At 50.7% G+C, this 24,609-nt stretch overlaps 1 protein-coding gene across 2 annotated transcripts; it reads left to right on the top strand.

The window, feature by feature from the left end:
* The first annotated feature begins 7 nt into the window (after positions 1-7).
* On the top strand, positions 8-24,294 carry PFAS (phosphoribosylformylglycinamidine synthase). 2 transcript variants are annotated; one of them, XM_058283512.2, is made up of 28 exons: positions 8-73; positions 5,018-5,198; positions 5,286-5,421; positions 6,089-6,194; positions 6,991-7,085; positions 7,198-7,303; positions 7,668-7,808; positions 7,926-8,050; positions 8,198-8,326; positions 8,824-8,955; positions 9,095-9,223; positions 14,641-14,714; positions 14,816-14,972; positions 15,695-15,756; positions 15,878-16,039; positions 16,281-16,406; positions 16,508-16,639; positions 16,889-17,119; positions 17,252-17,432; positions 17,513-17,596; positions 17,779-17,934; positions 18,095-18,214; positions 18,506-18,651; positions 18,729-18,936; positions 19,045-19,136; positions 19,221-19,335; positions 19,935-20,258; positions 20,342-21,913. In XM_058283512.2, exons 4-28 carry the CDS (start codon positions 6,136-6,138, stop codon positions 20,650-20,652), a joined length of 3,597 nt encoding a protein of 1,198 aa, XP_058139495.1. In that variant the 5' UTR covers positions 8-73; positions 5,018-5,198; positions 5,286-5,421; positions 6,089-6,135; the 3' UTR covers positions 20,653-21,913. The 2 variants fall into 2 exon arrangements, with proteins under 2 accessions (XP_058139495.1, XP_058139494.1); XM_058283511.2 differs by having other exon boundaries at positions 12-73; positions 6,896-7,085; positions 20,342-24,294.
* Positions 24,295-24,609: the final 315 nt, after the last annotated feature.

Genomic DNA, 24,609 nt, shown 5'->3' with positions numbered 1-24,609 from the left:
AGGGTGCGTACGGATGACGTAATGCCCGCGCGCCACAATTCGAGGACCCGGGAGCCTTGAGGGCTGCTTCCACGTGAGTGTGTCTTGCATCCTGTAATCTTGCGTCCAAGCCCAGCATAACCCTCCGCCATTCACTCCAGGCCTGACCCAGGCCTCTCCGAGCTGCGTCTCGCTGGAGCCCGCGTGTGCGTGCTTAGTGCAGGCGTCCATTTCTGCCATCGTGCGCGGGTTTCATAGACGCCCGGTAGTAACAGTCCCATGTAAACTTGAGGGATCCCTCCTCCATTCATTCATTCAACTATCAAAAAATCTATCCCCCACCTATTTTGGTGCCAGGCACCATGCTAGTTGTTGGGAAGACAGCCCTGATCAGGACAAACCCTTCCCTGCGTCCCTGGAGTTTACATTTTATTTGGGAGTGATAGACGAAAATCAAGTGGCTTAATACAGAAAATTATTTCAGGGTGTTCTAATTCTTATGAAGGAATTGTGATATAGAGAACAACAGTGAGGGACCTAACTTTAGAAAGGTGATCCAGCGTGTGGTGGGTATTAGATGTAGGGGTGAGATAATTGGGATGCGGAGACCAGCGATTGCTGGCAAGGATTTATTGGGAAGCTCTCCCACGGAAGGGTCTGAAGAATAAACATCCGACCCCCACCCCCAGCATGGCACGGGTCTGAAGAGAAACTTCAGCCCGCCTCTGGCAGAGGCAGTCATGAATTTATACAGAACATCTATAGGCGGGAACGTGATTAGTGGGAGTGCTTTGGGGCTTAGGTAAAACCCAAGGGCCTATAGAGATGGCCAGGGGACAGTGGGCTAGGGGCAGTGAATTCTAGGGGTGCAGGAGGGGTTGGTGGGGTCATGTGGGGTCTTTGTCTATTCTTGTGCATAAATGAACTGTATCTGAACAACTAGGCTGTGGATGGGGGGTATTCTATGTCATGGGATGTGGCTCCTGAGTAAATGGTTGGTTTCCCGTCCACAATGGGGCAGATTAATAAAATAAACTTGCAGCTTCTGCAAGTTGTGCCTGTTACGGGAGCTAGGGATGGGGTCTAGTCCTGTCAGTGGGGAGCACTGAGAAAAAGGAGGAATCAAGACATATTTAGCAGGACCTGAGGATGGGGGGGAGTGTTGAAGAATGGTGAAGATCAAGTTCATTCAGTAAACAGGTTTTTTTTTTGGGGGGGGGAGGCAGATTAAGTGGAGATAAAACAGATTTTCTTGTGGTGGGGAAGGTAGGTCAAAAAATAAAATATAAGAGTGATAAGTACTATGTAGAAAACTAGCATAGGGTAATATAATAATGGCTACTTAAGAGTGGTTGTTCAAGGAAGGCCTTTCCCAGAATGTGAATTTCATCTGAGGTCTGAATAAGAAGAAAAAACTAGTCATACAGATAGTAGGTTAAAGGGAGTTAAGGGGACTGGGGGAAGTAGATGTAGCTCAGTAGTTGAACACCTGCTTCCCATGTATGAGGTTAAAAAAAAAAAAGATAAAATTTTAAAAATGCCTTCTAGGACCGAGTTTAGAAATTCAGAGAAATAGAAAGGAGGCCAGTGTGGTTGGCACATTATGTATGAAAAAAAGAGTGATGTGAGAAAGATTTGGAAAGGTAGGCAGTGGCCAGCCCAGGTAGGGTTTTATGAAGCATACCATGTGTGATAAGAAGCCATGATCTCATTTATGCAAACATGGGGCAAATGATTGTGGTCGGGCAGGAGTAGAATTTGGGGGACTAGTCAGGAGGCCAGTGCCATTAATCCAGGTGAATGGTGGTGGTGGCTTGAACTGTCCTGGTAGTGGGAGAGATAAAGAGAAATGGAGGGATTTGGAATATTTTTGGATAGAGTAAATACAACTAATTTGGATCGGGTATGGGGAGTATAGCAGTTTGATATGGTTATGAATCCTAAAAATAGATATTGGATTATGTTTGTAATCTGGTCTGTACCTGGGTGTGATTAAATTATGATTAGGGGAAGCGGATTTGGTCCAATGGATAGGGCATCTGCCTATGGGAAAGCCAAGGTTCAAACCCAGGGCCTCCTGAGCCATGTGATGAGCTGGCCCACACGCAGTGCTAATGTGCGCAAGGAGTGCCGTGCCACGCAGGGTGTCCCCCGCGTAGGGGAGCCCCACATGCAAAGAGTGCACCCCATAAGGAGAGCCGCCCAGCGCAAAAAAAGTGCAGCCTGCCCAGGAATGGCGCCACACACACAGAGAGCTGATGCAGCAAGATGATGCAATGAAATGAGACACAGATTCTGGGTGCCACTGACACAAGTGGACACAGAAGAACACACAGTGAATTGACACAGAGAGCAAACAACTGGGGGGGGGTGCGGGAAAGGGGAGAGAAATAAATAAATCTTTTTAAAAAAATTATGATTAGGGCTTTGATTGGGCCACATGGTTAGGGCATTGAGTCCCCGCCCCTGGTGAGTGGGAACTCACAGATAAAAGACATGGCAGAGTTTGAGGGTTTCGATGTTGGAGTTTGAAGCTGAAGCCTTCAGCTGGAGCCCCAGGAAGTAAACTCACAGAGGAAACAGAAGCAAGCCCCAGGAAGAGAGGAATGCTGAGCCCAGGAAGAAGCAAGATCCTGGAAGAGAGGAACCCAAGAAGCCTGGACCCTCGTAGACATCGGCAGCCATCTTGCTCTAACACGTGAAAATAGACTTTGGTGAGGGAAGTAACTTATGCTTTTTGGCCTGGTATCTGTAAGCTCCTACCCCAAATAAATACCCTTTATAAAAACCATGCAATTTCTGGTATTTTGCATCAGGGAAAGAATTAAAGTTGACTCTATGTTTTTGGATTGGGTGATGGTAGTGTTTAATGGGATGAGGAACACTAGGGGAACTGAAGGTTTGGAGAAGTAACATCAGAATTTCTGTTTTGACTCTCATGGGCTATTTGCAGTTTCTGAGATATCCATGTAGGGTGCCATATAATCATTTGAATGTCCTAGACTGGAGTTTCAGTGAGATTCAGAGCTGAAGAAAATTATAGAACCAACCCATTGGCAAGTGTTAGTTGGAACTATATGAAATTGCCATTTTGGGGGCCCCCAAATGGTTGAATATCAGCAGTTGTATGTGGTTCACCATATTCAGGCATTTAAAGCTACAGGACTGGATGAGCTCACTTAAGAGCATGCAGAAAGGGGAGCTGATGTGGCTTTAGTGATTGAGTGCCGGCTCCCCACATATGGGGTCCCAAGTTCAATCCACAGCCATGAAACCTGAAAAAAAAAAGAAAAAAAAAAAGAGCATGCAGAAAGAAGAGAAAGAAGAAGAAAGCCCAGGACAGCACACTGGGCACCCACCCCTGGAGGCTGAGCAGAAGAATGTGGGCATCACAGGCAGCTGAGAAGGAGGACTATCAGAAGAGTGTGGTGTCATCGAAGCCAAGAGAGGAAGGTGTTTTCAGGAAGTAGGGAATTATGTCAAATGCTGCTGAGAGGTAGCAAGAAAACAGTTAAATGACCCCTGGATTGGCTATTTAGCAATCCTTGGTGGCTTTGACGAGGAATCAAAAAATTCAGCTTTTTTGTTTTTTTGTTTGTTTGTTTGTTTTTAAATATACATGGATCACATAAAATGTTACATTAAAAAATATAAGGGAAGCGGATGTGGCTCAACTGATAGAGCGTCTGTCTACCATATGGAGGGTCCAGGGTTCGATCCCCATGTTGTAAGCTGGCCCACGCGCACTGCTGCCACGTGCGAGGAGTGCCATGCCACATAGGGGTGCCCCTGCATAGGGGTGCCCCATGCACAAGGTATGCACTGCACAAGGAGAGCTGCCCTGAATGAAAAAAGCACAGCCTACCCAGGAGTGGCACCACATACATGGAAAGCTGACGCAGCAAGATGATGCAACAAAAAAGAGATGCATTTTCCCAGGGCTGCTGATAATGCAAGTGGATGAAGAAGAACACACAGCAAATGGACACAGAGAGCAGACAACGGGGCGGGAGGGAGAGAAATAAATAAGTCTTTAAAATATATATATAACGAGGTTCCCATATACCCCACTCCCCGTACCCCCCTTAATTCAGCCTTGAGTAAGTTTAGTTTGAGGTGCCTAAAAGTCAATCAAGAGAAAAGGTCAGGCAGTGAGCTTCCTCCCTTCCCTTGCTTCATTGGGAAGAGCAGTCGATAGTTCATGTCTGGGAGGCCCATGTGTGTCACATGGTTGAATGAATGATGCAGATGGATCAGGTGGCCTCAGCACTGCTGAGGAAGGAGGTTCCCTGCGGGCTGGGGCAGCCAGGACGACTTCCCTGAGGTGGAGAGGCTTTGGATAGGATGGGGGTAGGCTCAGGCATTCCAGGAGGGGTGCAAAGGCACAGAGAAGAGGCCAGGCAGGGCTGGGCGAATAAAGCCGGGTTCCTGAGAATTACTGGTGTCAGAAGTTGGAAAGGAAGCTGTAGATATGTAGATGTGAGACTTTGAATGTCAGACCAAAGGCTTTTGGATTTACCTTGAGCAGGGACATAATACACTGAACATTGAAATAGAAGAACTGTCATTTGACTCCAGCTCATCCTCTGGTCTAAGCTCAGACATCAGTTCTCCCAGGAAGTCTTTCCCGACACCTAACAAGCTGGATTGGTACCCACGGTCCCTTGATCTTAGCCACACTGAGCTAGAAAGTTCTGGGGACTTAACCTGTCTCCCTCGAGACATTGTAACCTCTCTGAGGGCAGAGATGGTTCCTGTCTTGTTCATTGCTGTGCTCCTAAGGCCTTGCCTAGGGCTCAGCACAGTGCAGGTGCTCAGGGAACATTTGTCAAGGATGTACCTGTTCTCTTCCTCTAACAACTAAAGCCAGATTCGTTAAAATACCCAAGGTTGCATTTCTTCAGGTTACCCTTGTCTACTCTGAATTCCCCTCTTAGTCCTCCCCCCATCCCCATCTCTATTGCCTCCAAAGCCTCAAATGTCTTTAGACTTGAAATCGGTTCGACAGATGGGCTATAGTTAATGTTATTGTTTTTAGGAACCCAACTCCTCTCTCCAGCAAGGGACACCTGCAGCGATGTCCCCAGTCCTTCGCTTCTATGTCCGTCCCTCTGGCCATGAGGGGGCAGCCACTGGACACATTCGGAGGAAGCTGCAAGGGAAACTGCCAGAGCTGCAGGGGGTGGAGACAGAGCTGTGCTACAATGTGAACTGGACAGGTTGGGCCCAGGTATCAGGTTCTTGGGGGAGGTACCGCTGTGCAGGGGCAGTGTCTCAAGGTGTCTCTTTGCCCTGTCAACCTGAAGGTGAGTCTCTTCCAAGTGCTGAGGACATGAAGAAGCTGATGTGGCTATTTGGCTGCCCCTTGCTGACAGATGATGTTGCTCAGGAGTCCTGGCTCCTTTCCGGCCCCAGTGACCTGCTGTTGGAAGTTGGGCCCAGGTAAGTGTCTTGGCCTGGAGCAGCTCATACCATGTTCCAGGGCACATTGTCCCTTTCAAACACAGCTGCCCATCCCTTCCTCTTCCATTTCTCTACTTCCTCCCCTTGTCATCCTTGGGAGATTTTTTTTTCTTTCCTCTCATCCTACCTCCCTGCCTAGGGAGCCATGGATACTCCTTTCCCATTTGGGAAGATGCTTCTGAAGACTGAGCCAGTATCCAGGAATGTTCTAGAAATAAAATAAGTTGCATTGAAACTGAAGCAATTTCCCTGCTAGATGGTTTGACTTGAGCAACCTCTTTTTTTTTTGAGGTACTGGGGCTGCGGATCTTGTATGTGGGAACCACTGAGTTATATAGGCTCCCCTGAGTTGGTTTTTTCGTTCGTTTGTTGTTTCTTTTGTTTTTAGGAGGTACTGGGGATCTTACCCGAGACCTTGCATGTGGGATGCAGGTGCTTGCTTGAGCCACGTCCGCTCCCCTTGAGCGGCCTTTGAAAGGAGGTTTCTTGGTGCCCCAGCCTGAGGCTGCAGGCTGGTGGTGAAGGGGTGGAGGTGGGAGGCTAGCTGGACAGAGGTGGGCAGGATCCACCATCCCAGCTGGCCGACGGGATCTCAGGCTGGCCTGCCTGGGACTCTTTGGTCCTAACCACGCGGCCCCCTTTTCAGGCTGAACTTCTCCACCCCGGCGTCCACCAACATCGTGTCAGTGTGCCATGCTGCCGGGCTGGGGGCCGTGGAGCGTGTGGAAACTACCCGGCGCTACCGGCTCTTGGTGAGGCAGTGGGGCGGCAGGAGGGCGAGGCCGTCAGAGAGGGGATCAGTCTCTGAATGCTGGGGAAATAGTGGTAGAAGCAGAGGGAGGAATTCCTGGCTTCGGCCTGCCCTGTGGTGTTTTTGTTCTTGGTGTTTTATTTAATAAAACACAGTGGTATCCATTATCAGTACCTTTAAAACCTAAGAACTTTAAAAGTTAGCAGCAGGTTCTGCAGGCAAAAAAAATGCACACTGATATAACATTTGGTGATAAAATCTGTCAAGATAAACTGTACAAACTCAAAGCATTTTAGATAAAGTGTCAGTCTAATATAGGCCGACAGAATATAATAAAATGACATGTAGTTTGTCTTAAAATCATGTCATACTTTACAGCAGTATTAGCAAGCTATTCACCTGTAAGTTTTATGGGAGTATCTAAGGGAACACAGAGAGTAGGGATGGTTATTGAGGAACCTCAGTATCTATGAGAACCAGCATCTGTGCAGACTGTTCATTACCCGAGGGGCTTGGGGCAAAAATCCAGCCTGTGCTCCCCTAACTAATCTGTGCTTCCTGGCGTGGAAGGGGCATCTCTTGCTAATCTGCCCAGAGGCGCTGTGTGGGCTCGCACTGGCTTGGCCCTGCCTGACGTGGAGGGCTGAGGTCACAGGGTTTCTCTCAGTTCTTTGACTTCACCCGTGGTGTGTCTCCCCCCAGTTTGCCCACCCCCCTTTGGCTGAGGCGGAGGCCATCGCTCTGGCTACCCTGCATGACCGGATGACAGAGCAGCACTTCCCCATCCCCATCCACAGCTTTGCCCCTGGGAGCCTCCCAGCTCCCCTCAAGGGCCCTATCGACATACTGGCTGAGGGCCGGCCCGCCCTGGAGAAGGCCAACCGGGAGCTAGGTGAGCAGGGGTCCCCGGGAGGAGGGGGGGCGCCCAGGACAGGCTAGCGGGGTGCCGATCCCCAGGAAAGGGCACGCGAGGCCCACAGTCAGCTCTGGGGTTCTTTTCCTAGGTCTGGCCCTCGACTCTTGGGACCTGGATTTCTACACCAAGCGCTTCCAGGAGCTGCAGCGAAACCCCAGCACCGTGGAGGCCTTCGACTTGGCGCAGTCCAACAGGTGGGCAGGCGCGGCAATGCTGTGGTGGCAGAGCCTATGGACACTGGAAGGGAAGGCCACAGGGCCTCACTCCTGTGGCACTCCCGGGGCCTGGGTCTGTTGGAAGGTCTGGGCTCCCTGGCCCAGCCAGTAGAGTATTTGCACCTCCTGGTCTTATCTGCACTTAAGCCCTGGATAATCCACAGGGACAGGATGCCCGAAGGCCATTCCTTTTTGGAATACATTTTGACCTATTTAAGTAGGAGCTGGCGGTCCCTCTGCCGTTCAGTATTGTTAGATATTGAATGCTGGTGAGAAGGCATGGCAAGGCCCAAGCAATGACCCTGGGCTCCCGCTCTGCCTCCCCTCCTCATCACCCCTGCAGTGAGCACAGCCGACATTGGTTCTTCAAGGGCCAACTCCACGTGGACGGGCAGGAGCTGGCCCACTCATTGTTCGAGTCCATCATGCACACCCAGGTGTCCTCCAACCCCAACAACGTCCTCAAGTTCTGTGACAACAGCAGGTAGGCTGTGCCCTCGGCTGGGGTGGCCTCAGGCCAGGGGCAGGGACGCCCCACACTGTGGTGGGGTTGGTGGCCAATTCCAGGAAGGGGGTAAGGTCCAGAACGATGTATCCACAGTGCCATCCAGGGAGAGGAAGTCAGGTTCCTGCGGCCTGAAGATCCCACACGACCAAGCTGCTTCCGGAAACAGCAGGGGCTGAGACATGTTGTCTTCACAGCAGAGACACACAACTTCCCCACAGGTGAGCTGGGTCCCGAGGGATGGGGGAGACGAGAGTGTGGCAGGCTGGGGGAAACAGTCAGGGTGGCTCGTTGTCCTTATTTTTGATGGGGGCGTTCAGAAATGGCATTCATTCCTGTAGTACCCACACTTCTCCCTCTCTTCACAGGAGTAGCACCCTTCAGCGGTGCAACCACGGGCACCGGGGGCCGCATCCGAGATGTCCAGTGCACGGGCCGCGGGGCCCACGTGGTGGCCGGCACTGCTGGCTATTGCTTTGGAAACCTGTACATCCCAGGTCCCGTCTCTCTTCTCTTCCCACTGCCCCCTCCAGATCCCATGTCCCAGCAAGTACCAAAACACACTTACTTGTAGACCTTAAGTTGAGGGGTCACCCCAGTGCCTTTTCTGCAGAGCAGGCCACTCAGCTAACGTGAACATAAGGAGGACAGGCTGGCCGACACCTGGCTTGTCAGGCCAGCACTGCAGACCTTCAGTGTTCTTTATAAACAAGAAAAGATGATGCTGGGTCTGTCTTAGGCCCATGACCTGTCCCCAGAATCTAGTTTCTTAGAAAATCTTAAAGACTCTGATCCCAAGAATCAGAGGGAAGGTTAGTGTGGGAGATAGGAGCAGAACCAAGGCTTTACTGCAGGCTCTCAATCTTCTTGAGATGGAACTTTGTAAACCATGCCATTCCAACTGCGGGGGGTGGGCCTCGGTGGCTTGGACCCATCAGGAAGGACTCCCCTGTCTTCTGTCTTTACAGTCCACCCAACTCTCTCCTTCTCCCAGGTTACAGTCTGCCCTGGGAGGATCCCAGCTTCCAGTATCCTGGGAACTTTGCTCGGCCCCTGGAGGTTGCCATTGAAGCCAGTAATGGGGCTTCTGACTATGGCAACAAGTTTGGGGAACCAGTGCTGGCAGGTGAGGGTGTGGAGTGTATGTAGGGGTAACAGACACCTAATCCCAAAGGGTCTTTTGGGTGGGGTGTGGGACACAGAGAGTGCTGGGGGTTTTGGGTGCCCTGTCACTGTCCCCCATCCCTCTGACCACCTCATTCCAGGTTTTGCCCGCTCCTTGGGCCTCCAGCTCCCCGATGGCCAGCGGCGAGAATGGATCAAGCCGATCATGTTTAGTGGGGGCATTGGGTCCATGGAAGCCATGCACGTGAGCAAGGAGCCTCCAGAGCCAGGTAAGAGCCTGCCACCTTTCTCCGGATCCAGCCAGCTTTCTTCCCAGCACATGGCAGCTGCAGGAGGGGAATTGCGAAGATATTTCAGCTCCTTGGTTAACTTATTATTATTATTATTTTTAAAATTGTGATAACATACATACAACCAAAATCCTTGGTTAGTTTATAATCTCTCTGCTCATTTCTCTTCTTACAAATATAAGTTTTCAAGGCAGGACAGAGCTTGATGTCAGTGGGCCAATCTTGGTCTTTGTTGCCTCCATCCTCTTCCCCACCCTAGGATTTCTAGGACAGGGTAGCCTGTGGTTTAATCAGTGCCTGCTGTGTGCCAGTGGTGTTTATCTCTTAGCTCAGCCCAATTGAGCAAACATTTATTGAGTGTTCCTGTGCAGGGCACCATGCTAGCTGCTGGGGTGGAATCCTGATAAAGACCAGGTCCCTTTTATTGAAAAGGTTCAAAATTCAAAAGGCAAAAGCAGTTACACAGTGAAAACTCTCCTCTTCCTGCCCCCCAGCTACCCAGTGTCCCTCTCTAGAGACATCCAGTGTTGAGTGGTTACTAGTATACTTTCCCAGAGGTATTTCGTGCATATATAAACAAGTCCTTATGTCTGTTGCTCCCTTGTTTTAAACAAATTGCCTACTACACAGAACTTTATGGTATATATAGATATTAAGATACATACCATAAAGTTCATCCTGCATCAATCACCACTATTTAATTCCAGAACAGTTTCACAACCCCAAAAAGAAACTATTAGCAGCCACTCCCTCTCCTCCCCTCCCCCCAGTGCCTGGAGATCACTAATCTAGTCTACTTTCTGTCTCTGTGGATTTGCCTATTCTGGACTTTTCATATAAATGAGTCGAACGACATGTGGTCTTTGTAACTGGCTTCTGTCAGCAATGGTCCAGAGTTCATCCACATTATAGTATAACATGCGTTAGTGCTTTGTTCCTTTTTAGAGGTCAGTAATATTCCAGGATGTGGCTATACTCTATTTTGTTTATCCATTTCTCACTTGAAGGTCTTTGCGTTGTTTCAGCACTCTGGCTATTATGAATTTGTGTACAAGTTTTTGTATGAACATAAATGTCAGTTCTTTGGGGGTTATACCTGGGAATGGAATTGCTGGGCCTTATGGTAACTCCAGGTTTAACTTTTTGAGGCACCGTGAAACTGTTTCCCAAATCCACTGCACCAGTTTACATTCCCATTGACAGTTATATGAGGGTTCCAATTTCTCCATGTCCACCCCAAGTCTTGTTATCATTCATCCTTTTTCACCCTAGTGCGTGTGAAGTGGTATCTCTTTGGGGTTTTAATTTGTATTTCCCTAAGGTGGTGCTATTGAGCAACTTTTCATGTGCTTATAGGCGATTTGTTTATCTTTCCAGAAATATGTATTCTGATTCTTTGCTCATTTTAAAAATTGGGTTGTCTTTTTTATTGTTGAGCTGTATAAGAATTTGTTGTATATTCTGAATATAAGTCCCTTATCAGAGGTTTCTTCCATTCTGTTGGTTGTCTTTTCACTTTCTTGATTTTGCCCTTTGAAGCACAAGTTTTTAATTTTTTAAAACATTGACTTATTTTTTAATTGTGTAAAAGATACATAACACAAAAATAACTTTACATTTTTATTGATGCTTATTATTCCTGCATGAGCATCCATAAACAATAAGTATATGGTAAAAGTTCTAAACTTACAAAACATACATATTCATCATACAGGGCATTTTAATAATTTTAAACAGACAGTTCTTCAACTTATTAGGTACATTGGCAATACTGTGTCACTTTCATCACTATCTATTTCCAGACTACTTCCATTATCTTAAAGCAAAACTCATAGTCTTTTAGGAAGCAATAACTTCCCATTCCCCTGCCACACCTTGGTAACCACTATTCTGCTTTCTGTCTCCATGAATTTGTTTATTCTAATTATTTCATATAAGAGAAATCATACAGTATCTGTACTTTTTTGTGGCTGGGTTTTTATTTTAAGATTTATTTTATTTATTTTTCCTCACCCCCTCATTGTTTCACATTGCTGTGTCTGTTCGTATTCCTCATTTCTTTAGGAGGCACTGGGAGCAGAACCTGGGACCTTCGATATGGGAGGGAGGTGCCTAATCACTTCAGCCACCTCTACTCCCTGCTTTGTTGCTTCTCTCATTACGTTTTTCCTGTCTGTGTCTCTTGTTGCATCATCTTGTCTGCCCATTGCGCCAGCTCACTGTCTTCTTTAGGAGGCATCGGGAACTGAACCAGGGGACCTCCCACGTGGTAGGTGGGAACCCAGTCACTTGAGCCACATCTGCTTCCCTGTGATTTGGTTATTTAACTCAACATGATACCTTCAAGGTTCACTTCTTTTTGTGGCTGAATTATATTCCATTGTATGGATATACCATACTTTTTTTCTCTGTTGATGGACAAGAGTTGCTTCCATTTTTTGGCTATTGTAAATAATGCTGTGATAAACATTGGCATAAAAATATCTGTCCAACTCCCTGCTGTCAGTTTTTTGTATATATACCTAGGAATGGAATTGCAGGGTCCTATGGTAATTCTGTTTAACTCTCTGAGAAACAGCTAAACTGTTTTTGAGCAGTGCCTGCACCAACACTGTTTTATTTGTTTTTTTAAAATAATAGCCATTCTAGTGGGTGTGAAGTTCTTTCTCATTGTAGTTTTAGCTTGTATTTCTCTAATGGCCAATTATGTTGAGCATCTTTTCATCTATGTTTGGAGAAGTGTTTATTCAGATCCTTGGCCCATTTTTCAATTGGGTTGTCTTTCTGTTTGTTGTTGAGTTGTAGGACTTCTTTATATATTCTGGATATTAAGCCCTTATCAGTACATAACGTTTCCAAATATTTTCTCCCATTTTGTAAGTTGTCTTTTCTCTTTATTGTTGATATACTTTGCTGAACAAAAGTTTTAAATTTTGATGAAGTCCCGTTTATTATTTTTTATTGTTGCTCATGCTTTTGTTGTAAAATCTAAAAATCTTGGGAAGCGGATTTGGCCCAGTGGATAGGCGTCCACCTACCAAATGGGAGGTCCAAGGTTCAAACCCAGGACCTTCTGACCCGTGTGATGAGCTGGCCCACGAGCAGTGCTGATGCGCGCAAGGAGTACCCTGCTATGCAGGGGTGTCCCCCACGTAGGGGAGCCCCACGCATAAGGAGTGCTGCCCAGCGTGAAAAAAGTGCCGTAAGGAGAGCTGCCCAGCGTGAAAAAAGTGCAGCCTGCCCAGGAGTGGCACCGCACACACGGAGAGCTGATACAGCAAGATGATGCAACAAGTTGAGACACAGATTCCGGGTGCCGCTGACACAAGTGGACACAGAAGAATACACAGCGAATGGACACAGAGAGGAGACAACTGGGGGGCAGGGAAGGGGAGAGAAATAAATTTAAAAAAAAAGTCTTGGGGAAACGGACTTTGGCCCAGGGGTTAGGGCGTCCGTCTACCATATGGGAGGTACGCGGTTCAAACCCCGGGCCTCCTTGACCCGTGTGGAGCTGGCCATGCGCAGTGCTGATGCGCGCAAGGAGTGCCGTGCCACGCAAGGGTGTCCCCCGCGTGGGGGAGCCCCACGCGCAAGGAGTGCGCCCGTGAGGAAAGCCGCCCAGCGTGAAAAGAAAGAGCAGCCTGCCCAGGAATGGCGCCGCCCACACTTCCCGTGCCGCTGACGACAACAGAAGCGGACAAAGAAACAAGACACAGCAAAAAGACACCAAGAACAGACAACCAGGGGAGGGGGGGAAATTAAATAAATAAATAAATCTTTTAAAAAAAAAAAAAAAGTCTTAAAAAAAAAAAACCCAATAACACTTTTACAAAAAAAAAATCTATCTCCTAATACAAGGTCCTAAAGGTTTTTCCTAAATTTTCTTCTGAGACTTATAGTATTAGCTCTTATATGTAGGTGTTAGATCCATTTCGAATTAATTTTTATTTATGGTGAGAAGTAGGGATCCACCTTCATTTTTTTTTTTTGCATGTGGATTTCCATTTGTCCCAGCACCATTTGTTGCAGAGACTATTCTTTCTCCATTCAATGGACTTGGCACTTTGTCAAAAATCAAGTGGCTGTAGATGTGTGGATTTAATTCTGGGCTCTCAATTCTATTCCATTGGTCTATGTGTGTATCCATATGCCAGTACCACACTGTTTACTGTAGGTCCTCCAACTTTGTTGTTTTCCAAGACTGATTTAAGTATTTGGGGCCCCTTACAATTCCATATGAATTTGAGGATCAGTTATTCCATTTCTGCAAAATAAGGATGCTGACGTTTTGCTAGAGATTGTGTTGACTTTGTAGATCACTTTAGGGAATATTGGCATCTTAACAACATTGAATCTTTCAGTCCATGAACCTAGGATGTCTTCATATTTATTTAGGTCTTTAATTTCTTTCAGCAGTGTATTAAAGTTTTCCATGTCCAAGTCTTTCACCTCCTTGGCTAAATTTATTCCTAGGTATTTTATTCCTTTAGATGCTATCATAAAAAATGGAATTCTTTTCTTGATCTCCTTTTCAGATTGTTCAGTACTGGTGTATTGGAACCTATGTGACTTCATGTTTACCTTGCCTCTTAGAACTTTGCTGAATTCATTTATTAATTCTCATAGCTATTTTTGGATTCTTTGGAATATTGTATATACCATCTACATGTAGGGATAATGACTTCTTTTCCAATTTGGATGCCCTTTATCTCTTGCCTAATTTTTCTGGCTAGAACTTGCAGTACAATGTTATATAACAGTGATGACAATGGGCATCCTTTTCTTGTTCCTAATTTAGGCGGAAAGCTTTCAAGTCTTTCATCACTGAGTATGATATTTGCTATGTTTTTTTCATAAGTGCCCTTTATCATGTTGAGGAATTTCCCTTCTATTCATAGTTTTCATGAAACAGTGTTGGATTTTGTCAAATGCTTATCTGTGTCAACTGAAATGATTATGTGTTTTTTCTCTTCATTGTATTTATATTACGTGGTATACTAATTGACTGATTTTCTTATGTTGAACCCCCCTTGCATTTCTGGAATAAATCCCACTTGATCATGGTATATAATCCTTTTCATATACTGTTGGATGCATCTTGCCTGTACATGTATAATATATAGCTTACCATCTATTTTCATAAGTGATATTTTCCTTTCTTGCGCTGTTTTTTTCTAGCTTTGGTTTCAGGGTTATGCTGCCCTCATAGAATGAGTTAGGAAAAAATTCCTCCTCTTCAATTTTTTAGAAGAGTTTGAGAAGGATTGGTGTTAAATCTTGTTTAAGTGTCTGGTGGAAACTATCCATTCCTGTACTTTACCTGCACAAGTCCTTGCTTTAGGGGCCTATCGTGGTGGCTTCTCCGGTATTCTGTCTGCCTTCCTTCCTTGCAGGCATGGATGTTGTAAAGGTGGGGGGTCCTGTATACAGGATTGGAGTCGGTGGGGGAGCTGCTTCGTCTGTGCAGGTGAGTGGGGACAGTGGAAGACTCATGTCCCAGGACCATGCTTGGGTGGGGAGTGGGCGCTGCCAGCCTCCCTGGGCTGAGCTCTGCCATATGTTCCCCAGGTGCAGGGAGACAATGCCAGTGACCTGGACTTCGGTGCTGTGCAGCGGGGAGACCCAGAGATGGAGCAGAAGATGAACCGGCTGATCCGGGCTTGTGTGGAGGCACCCAGGGGCAACCCCATCTGCAGTCTCCACGACCAGGGTGCTGGTGGCAATGGTGGGTGCTGGGACCAGGGATCAGGGCCTGCCGGGCCTGCCAGGTTTGGTGGAGGAAGAGGCATCAGGGCAATGACAGGGGAAGAAGGATGGTCCATTGTTGGGCTCTTGACCGTACTTAGGAGCCCTTTGCTACAGATACAGGACATTATATATCCTGCCATAACCTATGGAACAGAGTGGGAGAAAGTGTAACCTACAGTGTAAACTATAATCCATGCTGTGTGGCAGTGCTCCAAAAAGTGTTCATCAATTGCAATAATGTACTACACTAATGAAAGAGGTTGTTAATGTGGAGAAAAGTGGAAGATGGGGGGAGTGGGGCATATGGGAAGCCCTTATATATATATTTTTTAATATATTTTTTATTTACTTTTAAAAGATACATAGATCACACAAAACCCTTATATTTTTTATGCAACATTTTGTGCGATCTAAGTGTCTTTTAAAAATAAATTTAAAATATATTTTTTAAAAAAAGGGGGCATCCAGGTGCTGTAACCAGCCACCCAGGTGTGTCCCATTCTCCACCCTCTCCACAGGCTGATCAGGTTCAGGATGGGGGTAGAAGCCTGCCACCTTGGGATGGCTGGTGGAGGGGGCGGCAGGGGCCCCCACAGGGGCCCCATGGAATAGGGGCTCCTTTGGAGGCTGGGGGTGACCTCTGCTGGCATGGCACTGGCCATGGCCAAATCCCCGCCTCTCTGCCAATCCCCTCACCAGGTAATGTCCTGAAGGAACTGAGTGAGCCCGCCGGAGCCGTCATTTACACCAGCCGCTTCCAGGTGGGTCTCGGCCCTGAGGCCCCGCCCCCGGCCAGGCCCAGGCTGCCTTCTCAGCCACTCCATGAGACGTGGGCCTGCCCCCTGGCCCTTCTCCTTCTCCCCTCGCCCCCACATATTGCAGCTCGGGGACCCGACCCTGAATGCCTTGGAAATCTGGGGGGCAGAGTACCAGGAGTCAAACGCGCTTCTGCTGCGGCCGCCGGCCCGGGACTTCCTGCGTCGTGTCAGTGCCCGGGAACGCTGCCCGGCGTGCTTCGTGGGCACCATCACCGGGGACAGGAGAGTGAGTAGGCCCAGGGCATCATGGCAGGCACCGTGGGCAGGGGCCGGAGGGAGGACTGTCAAGGGACAGAGGTGACGGGAGACAGTGACACGCACATGGGGGCCAGGCTATAGGAGGGAGGAGGCCTGGGCCTCAGTAGGGGAGGCCAGAAGGGGGTGGAAAGAACATCTCTGCCCTGGTGTCTCGGGGCATTCACTGCTAGTGCTCATCTGTCTTGATTCCCTGGTCCCTGGGTATGCAGATAGTGCTGGTGGATGACCGGCAGTGTCCCGTGGGAAGAAACGGCCAGGGCGATGCCCTGCCAACACCTCCCCCGACCCCGGTGGACCTGGAGCTGGACTGGGTGCTGGGCAAGATGCCTCGGAAGGTACCGGAGGGGGCCCCCTTCGCCCACCCTTTGCTTTTGCACCAGTGAGCCAAGCCCTCCACCCAGGTGCCAAAGCCCCTGTCCCCGTCCCTGTGTTGCAGGAGTTCTTCCTCCAGAGGAGTCCCCCCAGGCTGCAGCCTCTGGCCTTGCCCCCGGGGCTGAGCGTGCGCCAGGCGCTGGAGCGGGTCCTGAGGCTGCCCGCTGTGGCCAGCAAGCGCTACCTCACCAACAAGGTCCTCCCTGCAGCCCAGCTCTGCCCCCTGCCCTCTGCACCCTTTCCCCACTCATCCCCTGCCACCCTGGCCTCCCGCCCCTCGGGACCACCCTGGTGCGTGCCAGGCCCTGGGGGAGACCCCGATCACCCAGTCTCCCTGCTGCCCCTGCTCCAAGTCGCCTCTTGTCTTCCTGCTGGGGGAGAGCTGGACCTCCTACTGCTCTGTGTTCCTCAGGGATGAGCTCTCCTTGTCCCTCGCCCCTTCCAGGTGGACCGCTCCGTGGGGGGCCTGGTGGCCCAGCAGCAGTGCGTCGGGCCTCTGCAGACTCCCCTGGCAGATGTAGCGGTTGTTGCCCTGAGTCACCAGGAGCTCGTGGGGGCCGCCACAGCCCTGGGAGAGCAGCCCGTCAAGAGCCTGCTGGACCCCAGGGTTGCCGCCCGCCTGGCTGTGGCCGAGGCCCTCACCAATCTGGTGTTTGCCCTGGTCACCGACCTCCGGGTGGGTCCCCTGCAGCTGCCAGGCCACACATCCCCTCGCCCTGCCTGCCCTTTAGGCTTCCAAGTCCTCCTGCCCCCCTGGACTCCCCACGTCTATCTCCACGCCTGACGCTGGGTCTCTGCCACTCTCCAGGACGTGAAGTGCAGTGGGAACTGGATGTGGGCAGCCAAGCTCCCAGGGGAGGGCGCAGCCCTGGCCGATGCCTGCGCGGCTATGGTGGCAGTGATGGCGGCCCTGGGTGTGGCGGTGGACGGCGGCAAGGACTCCCTCAGCATGGCTGCCCGGGTCGGCCCCGAGACCGTGAGGGCTCCGGGTGAGTCCTGGGGGCTGTGGGGAGGGGGAGGAGGAACCGGGACTGCGCGGGCGCCTCACTCGTCCTGGCTCCCTCTGCAGGGTCGCTGGTCATCTCAGCCTACGCCGTATGTCCAGACATCACAGCCACCGTGACCCCAGACCTCAAGCGTCCTGGAGGGAAAGGTAGGGGACCGTCCCCCAGCTCCTGCACTGTGTATTCAGGGCTCAATCCTTTGGGGTCTGCTTCATGCTCTCTGGACTCGTGGTCTGGGGAGACTCTCCACGTGTGAGACCTGGAGGGCTTGTGAGCACTATGGGGAGGAGTCCTAGCCGCCCCTCTCCCCCACCCCTGCCCTGTCTCCCAGGCCATCTGCTCTACGTGCCTCTGAGCCCTGGGCAGCACCGGCTGGGGGGCACGGCTCTGGCCCAGTGCTTCTCCCAGCTCGGGGAGCAGCCCCCCGACCTGGACGTCCCCGAGAACTTGGTGCAGGCCTTCAGCATTACCCAGGGGCTGCTGAAAGGTGAGCGAGGGGAAGGCGGTGCCCACAGTGCTGGGCCTGCGCAGGCGTCACCAGCCGAGGCCCTTCTCCGGGTCTCTGTGTGCCCGGCTCTCCCCAGAAGGCGGGGTGGGACAGTCACATTTGAGCCCTGAGGTTGCTGACCTTGTCCTCCTTCCTCCAGACCGCCTCCTCTGCTCAGGCCACGACGTCAGTGACGGAGGCCTCATCAGCTGCCTGCTAGAGATGGCCTTTGCTGGGAATTGTGGGATAGAGGTGGACGTGCCTGCCCCAGGGGTCGATGGTGAGGACCCCGGCTCTCCAGGAGCAGTGCCGTGCAGACTGTCCCCTACTGAAGAATGGCATGCCCCCCCCACCCCTTTTCCCCAAGTCCCATTCCGTCTCTGGTCACCACCTGCACCCTCTGACTCCTCCCGCATGCCCTGGTGCAGCCTCCTGGAGCCCACTCTCCCCACCTTCCCTCCACCCCCATCCCTGCCTCCCTGCCCTTGGTCCTTGACTGTCTCCTCCTGATGCCATCCCTGAGTCCTGGCTGCACCCCGCCACCCTGACCCCCATGCCGTTTCTTCCCCAGCGCTGCCTGTGCTGTTTGCTGAGGAGCCAGGCCTGGTGCTGGAGGTGCGGGGGGCCCACCTGGCCCCAGTGCTGCAGCAGTACCGGGGCGCTGGCCTCCACTGCCTGGAGCTGGGCCGCACGGGCGATGCCGGGCCCCACGCCCTGGTGAGGAGGAGAGCTGTGCGCGGTGGGGGCGGGCAGTGCTTCCGCCCGGCCCGTGGTAAACGCGCCCCTCTCCCTAGGTGCGCGTGTCAGTGAACGGAGCTGTGGTTCTGGAGGAGCCTGTGGGGCAGCTGCGAGCCCTCTGGGAGGAGACAAGTTTCCAGCTGGACCAGCTGCAGGCAGAGCCGCACTGTGTGGAGGAGGAGGCGCGGGGGCTGAGGGAGCGGGCCGGGCCCAGCTACTGCCTGCCCCCCACCTTTCCCAGCGCCTCCGTGCCCCATGAGCCTGGTGAGGGAGTGTGGGCGCATGGCTCCTAGGGTCACTGGGCCTTCCTTGGGAAAAGTTTCTGGGGGACGTAGCCCTCTGGCCCAGGACACCCCCCACTTCTCCCACCAGGCGGCCCTGCCCCCCGAGTGGCCATCTTGCGAGAGGAGGGCAGTAACGGAGACCGGGAGATGGCCGATGCCTTCCACCTGGCCGGGTTTGAGGTGAGCAGGGTGGCTGGGCCCAGCCGGGGGTGGGGACCCACCTCAGGCTGTGTGCTCTGACGTACCCCTGCCCCATCCTGCCAGGTGTGGGATGTGACCATGCAGGATCTCTGCTCTGGGGCCATCGGGCTGGACACGTTCCGCGGCGTGGCCTTCGTGGGCGGCTTCAGCTACGCAGACGTGCTGGGCTCTGCCAAAGGTCAGCACGCCCGCTTCTCCTCTCCCCCTCCCGCTCCTAAAATGGCATCTTAAGCTCTCCTCCACATTCTCCGGGGGAAAGCGGGGGCATTCAGTCCGGGCCAGATGCCAGCAGAAGGCCTGCAGGTAGTTTAAATGAGGCAGGTGGGCCAGAAGGGGTGTGCCCACCTGGAGGCACCTGTCCTGTCTAAAGGGGCAGCTGCTGCTTGGCTCCAGCAGACTGTCCTCTAGGAAAGCTGGTCCTCAACATGGACAGATAATTCTGTTTTCCAAGAGATGCCAAAATTCCAGATTTCTATGTGAAATCATATTTTTAGATGTTCGGCAACTAAATAAAAATTTCTTAAAATGTTCTGCTGGCTGAGCAAAAAACTTACCGTAGACCATCTCTGGCCCAAAAATCGGTAGCATCTGATTTAAGCTAATAAACCCATTTCTTTGCTTGCACTTGCACTAAGCTGTGCAGGATATTGTGGGGGGAATCCCAAAGGGGTGAGGCAGTGTATGCTGGGAAGGAAAAGCAGCCGTCCCCCTTAGTTTCCTGCTCCTCCTTTTCTGGGGCCCTCCAGGTCTCACCCCGACTTCCCCATTCCTTCTCAGGGTGGGCTGCGGCCGTGACCTTCCACCCACAGGCCAGGGCTGAGCTGAGGCGTTTCCGGAAGCGGCCAGACACCTTCAGCCTGGGCGTGTGTAACGGCTGCCAGCTGCTGGCTCTGCTGGGCTGGGTCGGAGGCGACCCCCGTGCGGAGGCAGGGCACGTGGGCCCTGACGCCTGTCCAGCCCAGCCTGGCCTCCTGCTGCGCCACAACCTGTCTGGGCGTTTTGAGTCGCGCTGGGCCAGCGTCCGCGTGGGGCCCGGGCCGGCCCTGATGCTGCGAGGGATGGAGGGCGCTGTGCTGCCCGTGTGGAGCGCCCACGGGGAAGGTCAGGCCCGGGCCGGGCACCGGGAGGGGGGTCAGAGGGCCTGAAGGCGTTCTGCCCTCACGTCCCTGCTCCTTCTCTCCCAGGTTACATGGCATTTTCTTCTCCGGAACTCCACGCCCAGATCGAGGCAAGCGGCTTGGCTCCACTGCACTGGGCCGATGACGACGGGAACCCCACAGAACAGTACCCGCTGAATCCCAACGGCTCCCCGGGGGGCGTGGCTGGCATCTGCTCACAGGACGGCCGCCACCTGGCACTCATGCCCCACCCCGAGCGGGCCGTGAGGCCGTGGCAGTGGGCCTGGCGACCCCCTCCGTTTGACACTCTGGCCACCTCCCCCTGGCTCCAGCTCTTCATCAATGCCTGGAACTGGACCCGGGAAGGAGCCTACTGAGCAGGCCAGGGAGGCTTGCTTGGGCCTCCTGGCTTATCCCCGAGGCATCTGCTGCCCTCTCGCCCACGTCTCCTTCAGGAGCAGCTCGTGTATTTCCAAATTCATCTCGGACAGACAAGGACCAAAATGAGCAAAAAGCTAATTTTATATTCTTCCTTCTTTTGCCTTAAGCACTGGATCTGTTTTCACTTCTCCTTTAACATGTCTTGTCCTTCATGGTCTCAGGAAGCAGCTGATGGTTCAGAGAAGAGAGCCTGCCCTGGAAACTTGGCCCCACTTTACCTAGTGGTCACCACCTGCTGCCTTCTTTCTCTCATCTGGGCTCTGAGGGGTTTATGAGCTGGGAAAGTACAAAAGCATGCAAGCCAGGACCTCAGTGTTCCCATCTGAACAATCGTAGAAGCTTCCCAGGTTCCTCTGTGAAAATGCTGCGCTGTGCTAAGTGCTGGTACTAGTTTCTCTGGCAGGCTCTCTGACTCTGTCTCACGGCTGCCCTGGCCCCTGAACGCAGCTTTCCTAATGGAGCAGCTCCCTTGACGGCAGGCGTGGTCAGCACCCTCCTCCTGTGAACCCAGCCTTTAGTAGATTCCAGAACTACCTCTTCCTTCCTTCCATTAGTGACCCCTGAGTAGCTCCTGTGCCTATCACTGTCACTGCTCCCAGGGAGCTCATGGTCTGATGGGATTTAAAATCTCTGGCAGGTACCACGAGCCGAGCACGTGTAGGCCTTTTACCTGTACCTTAATGATTTTTCACAAGCAATCAGCACATGAAGAAGTCACTTCCTCGTGCCTGTTACATAACTTGCCTCTAAGGATTTTATAGCTCGACATTTTGATTTAAAGAAGTTTCCCTGAGAAGCAGAGCTGAGCCCATGTTACCCTGTCAGGCACAAGATTGGGGGACAGACTGATGATAGTGAACAATGTGGCGTTACGGATGGGGTGAAAATACTGTTTCAGACCTTTTCATTGCTTTGATCACTTTTGACATTTGAACATTTCCTCCTGACTCTGGAGGTAAGTTTTCATTTTAGTTTTTTCTTATAATTTCAAGTTGGAAAGAGAGAATGTATAAGGGAGCCTCACATACCCACAATCCAAATTTAAAAATTAACTCCCGGCTTGTCTCTTGCCTGGAGCTCACCCACACCCATGTCTTGGAACAGGTCCACATCGGTGTCTTGGGTGTGTACTCTCCCGTCCTCTTGTTTTTCAGTAAACTCTTTTACTTGCCTCATTAAATAAATAATAAAAATGAACTCCTGGCCAGTCATGTTTTGAAGGGGGCAGGCTTTTTTTTCTTGGAGATACTGGGGATTGAACCCAGGACCTCGCACATAGGAAGCAGGGTGCTCAGCCACTGAATCACATCCACCCCGCAGTGAGGGTGGGGTTTTTTTCTGTTTGTTTTTAGGAGGTACTGTGGATTGAATCCAAGACCTTGTACCTGGGAAGCAGATGTTCAACCATTTGAGCTATATCTGCTCCCTGGGGCAGTTTTTTTTTTTTTTTTTGTTAGTATTATTTTGTTTTTTAATCTATTTTGGAGCTGATACCAAGGCTCAGTTGTAAAGCTGTTTTGTGCAGAAATGGAAGGATGGCAAGTGAGGGGACCTGTTGGGTTGGTGGGCTGTGATGGATGAGCTGGAGCATTTTGGAGGTGTTTTCTGGTTTGGATCTTCACCCTGACCAAGTAAGGCCCACTCTCCTTAGACACTGTCACAACCAAGTCGCTCAGCTTCTCATCCATGTTTCCATCCAGCAGCCAAATGACTGTCTTGGACCCCAAACTCGGTTCCTGTCTCTCCCCACCCCTCGCACTGGGCTCTCTAGCACACTCCCCTGATTCAGGCCCCTTCTCTGCCCCTTTTGTTTTCATGAAAAATCAGCCATCTTCTGAAAACCACTTCCTTCAAAGCCCCTCCAAGCAGTGCCTTGTATTCTCTCAAACTTCACACTCCTCACACTCCTCTGGCTGGGGAGTTGGAGATGGGGTCTTCTCTGTACCACTTCCAGACTATCACTTCTCCAGTCCTTTGAGAGGGAAATCTTGTGCATTTTACGGTCATGCTATTCTGCTATTTAACTCCCCCATCCCACCCAGTGTTCTACCAACTTCCTGCTCACTCCCTGTGGAAAAGACGACCAGTCACTCTGCAATATCTAATACCCCACTCTAGAACTAGAACCCCCAGTCATTTTAGCTGAGCTTAGGCTCCTCAAAGAAGGCATCTCCCTGCTTTCCCTACAAGAGCTATGACTAAATTCCAACCAGTGGGAGAGAAAATGTATATAACCTCCAAGTGTTATTAAGTGTGCTTCTCTTCATCCGTTCTTGCTTCATGTTGTCTGGAATGCAGATATGATGCCTGAACCTCCAACAGTCATTTTGGGCCATGAGGTAGTCATGGAAACGGATGCCACACAGCAGAGAGTAACAGAATAGGAGACTGGGTCTCTTGTCACTGAGGAGTACCTTATTAGCCCTGAGAGCAAGAGACAAACATCTGTTTTGTTGAAACCTTGCTTAATTTAAAAATTAACTCCCGGCCTGTCTCTTGCCTGGAGCTCACCCACACCCATGTCTTGGAACAGGTCCACATTGGTGTCTTGGGTGTGTACTCTCCCGTCCTCTTGTTTTTCAGTAAACCCTTTTACTTGCCTCATTAAATAAATAATAAAAATGAACTCCTGGCCAGTCATGTTTTGAAGGGGGCAGGCTTTTTTTTCTTGGAGATACTGGGGATTGAACCCAGGACCTCGCACATAGGAAGCAGGGTGCTCAGCCACTGAATCACATCCACCCCGCAGTGAGGGTGGGGTTTTTTTCTGTTTGTTTTTAGGAGGTACTGTGGATTGAATCCAAGACCTTGTACCTGGGAAGCAGATGTTCAACCACTTGCTTAATTTTGGTGATTGCTGCTTGTGACCAAACTTTACCCTACTTATCCTTCCTAACTCCCCTTCCATCTTCAGAGGCATTGGTCTCTGGCTGTCTTGCTCTCTACTTCAATCCCTCCCATTACCCGGGATCCACACTGGTGACCATCTGACACCCTGAACTTTTCTCCAGTGATCTCCATTCCTCCTCAGCCGCTCACCCCATCTCACCTTGGATTTTGTCTTCACCCAGAGATGCTCCACCTCCAAAATCACTTCCTCAAGCACTCTACCTCTCTGACAGTAACCTCCCTTCCTCCCATCTTGCTTCATCTATCATAGTCAGGGATTTCAAAAACATCAGGACCCCAATCCATTTCTCCCCTTTTTATCTGACTTAGCAAGTCTTTCTAATGCCCTTGCGCTAACCTGCCCCAAGATCTTTTCATCGTATCCATTTGGCAACTGGGCAATTCCTCATTACACACCTAGGAGGTAAACAGACTAGGCATGAAAAACAGACATAAAAAGGTAATAAAGGGGAATGGATGTGGCCTGAGCAGTTGAGCACCCGCCTCCCACAGGGAGGTCCTGGGTTCAATTTCTGGTGCCTCTTGAAATAACAAGCAAAACAAACCAAAAAAACCAACTCAGGGAAGCCATTGTGGGTCAGTGGTTAAGTGTGGGCTTCCCATATACAAGGTCCAGCGTTCAATCCCCTGCCCCCACAACCTCAAAAAAATAAAGTAATAAAATGAGAGGGCACTCGTGTGGACCAATGGTGATATTGTCCCATAAACTAAGGTGTGATTACCCTCAATTCTAATCAAGTCTTGTCTCTCCTTTGGGTTTCAGCTCAGTCCACTGCTCTCTGGTCAAGTCTTCTGTTAGACACAGGAGGCTCTTCCACATGCCTTCCTTCTCAGTCCAAGTCATTGTAATTTATTTTTTGCCTTTGCAGTCATACATCAAACTATGTGATTCTTTGTTCAAAGATCTCTGTTCCAGTAGAATCTAAACTCCATGAGGGAAGCAGATGTGACTCAAGCAGTTGGGCACCCACTTATCACATGGG

The sequence above is a fragment of the Dasypus novemcinctus genome, chromosome 21 (genome assembly GCF_030445035.2).
Source record: "Dasypus novemcinctus isolate mDasNov1 chromosome 21, mDasNov1.1.hap2, whole genome shotgun sequence".
NCBI lineage: Eukaryota > Metazoa > Chordata > Mammalia > Cingulata > Dasypodidae > Dasypus > Dasypus novemcinctus.
Note: the sequence above shows the minus strand (reverse complement) of the source record. Positions and strands in the feature narration are given on the sequence as shown.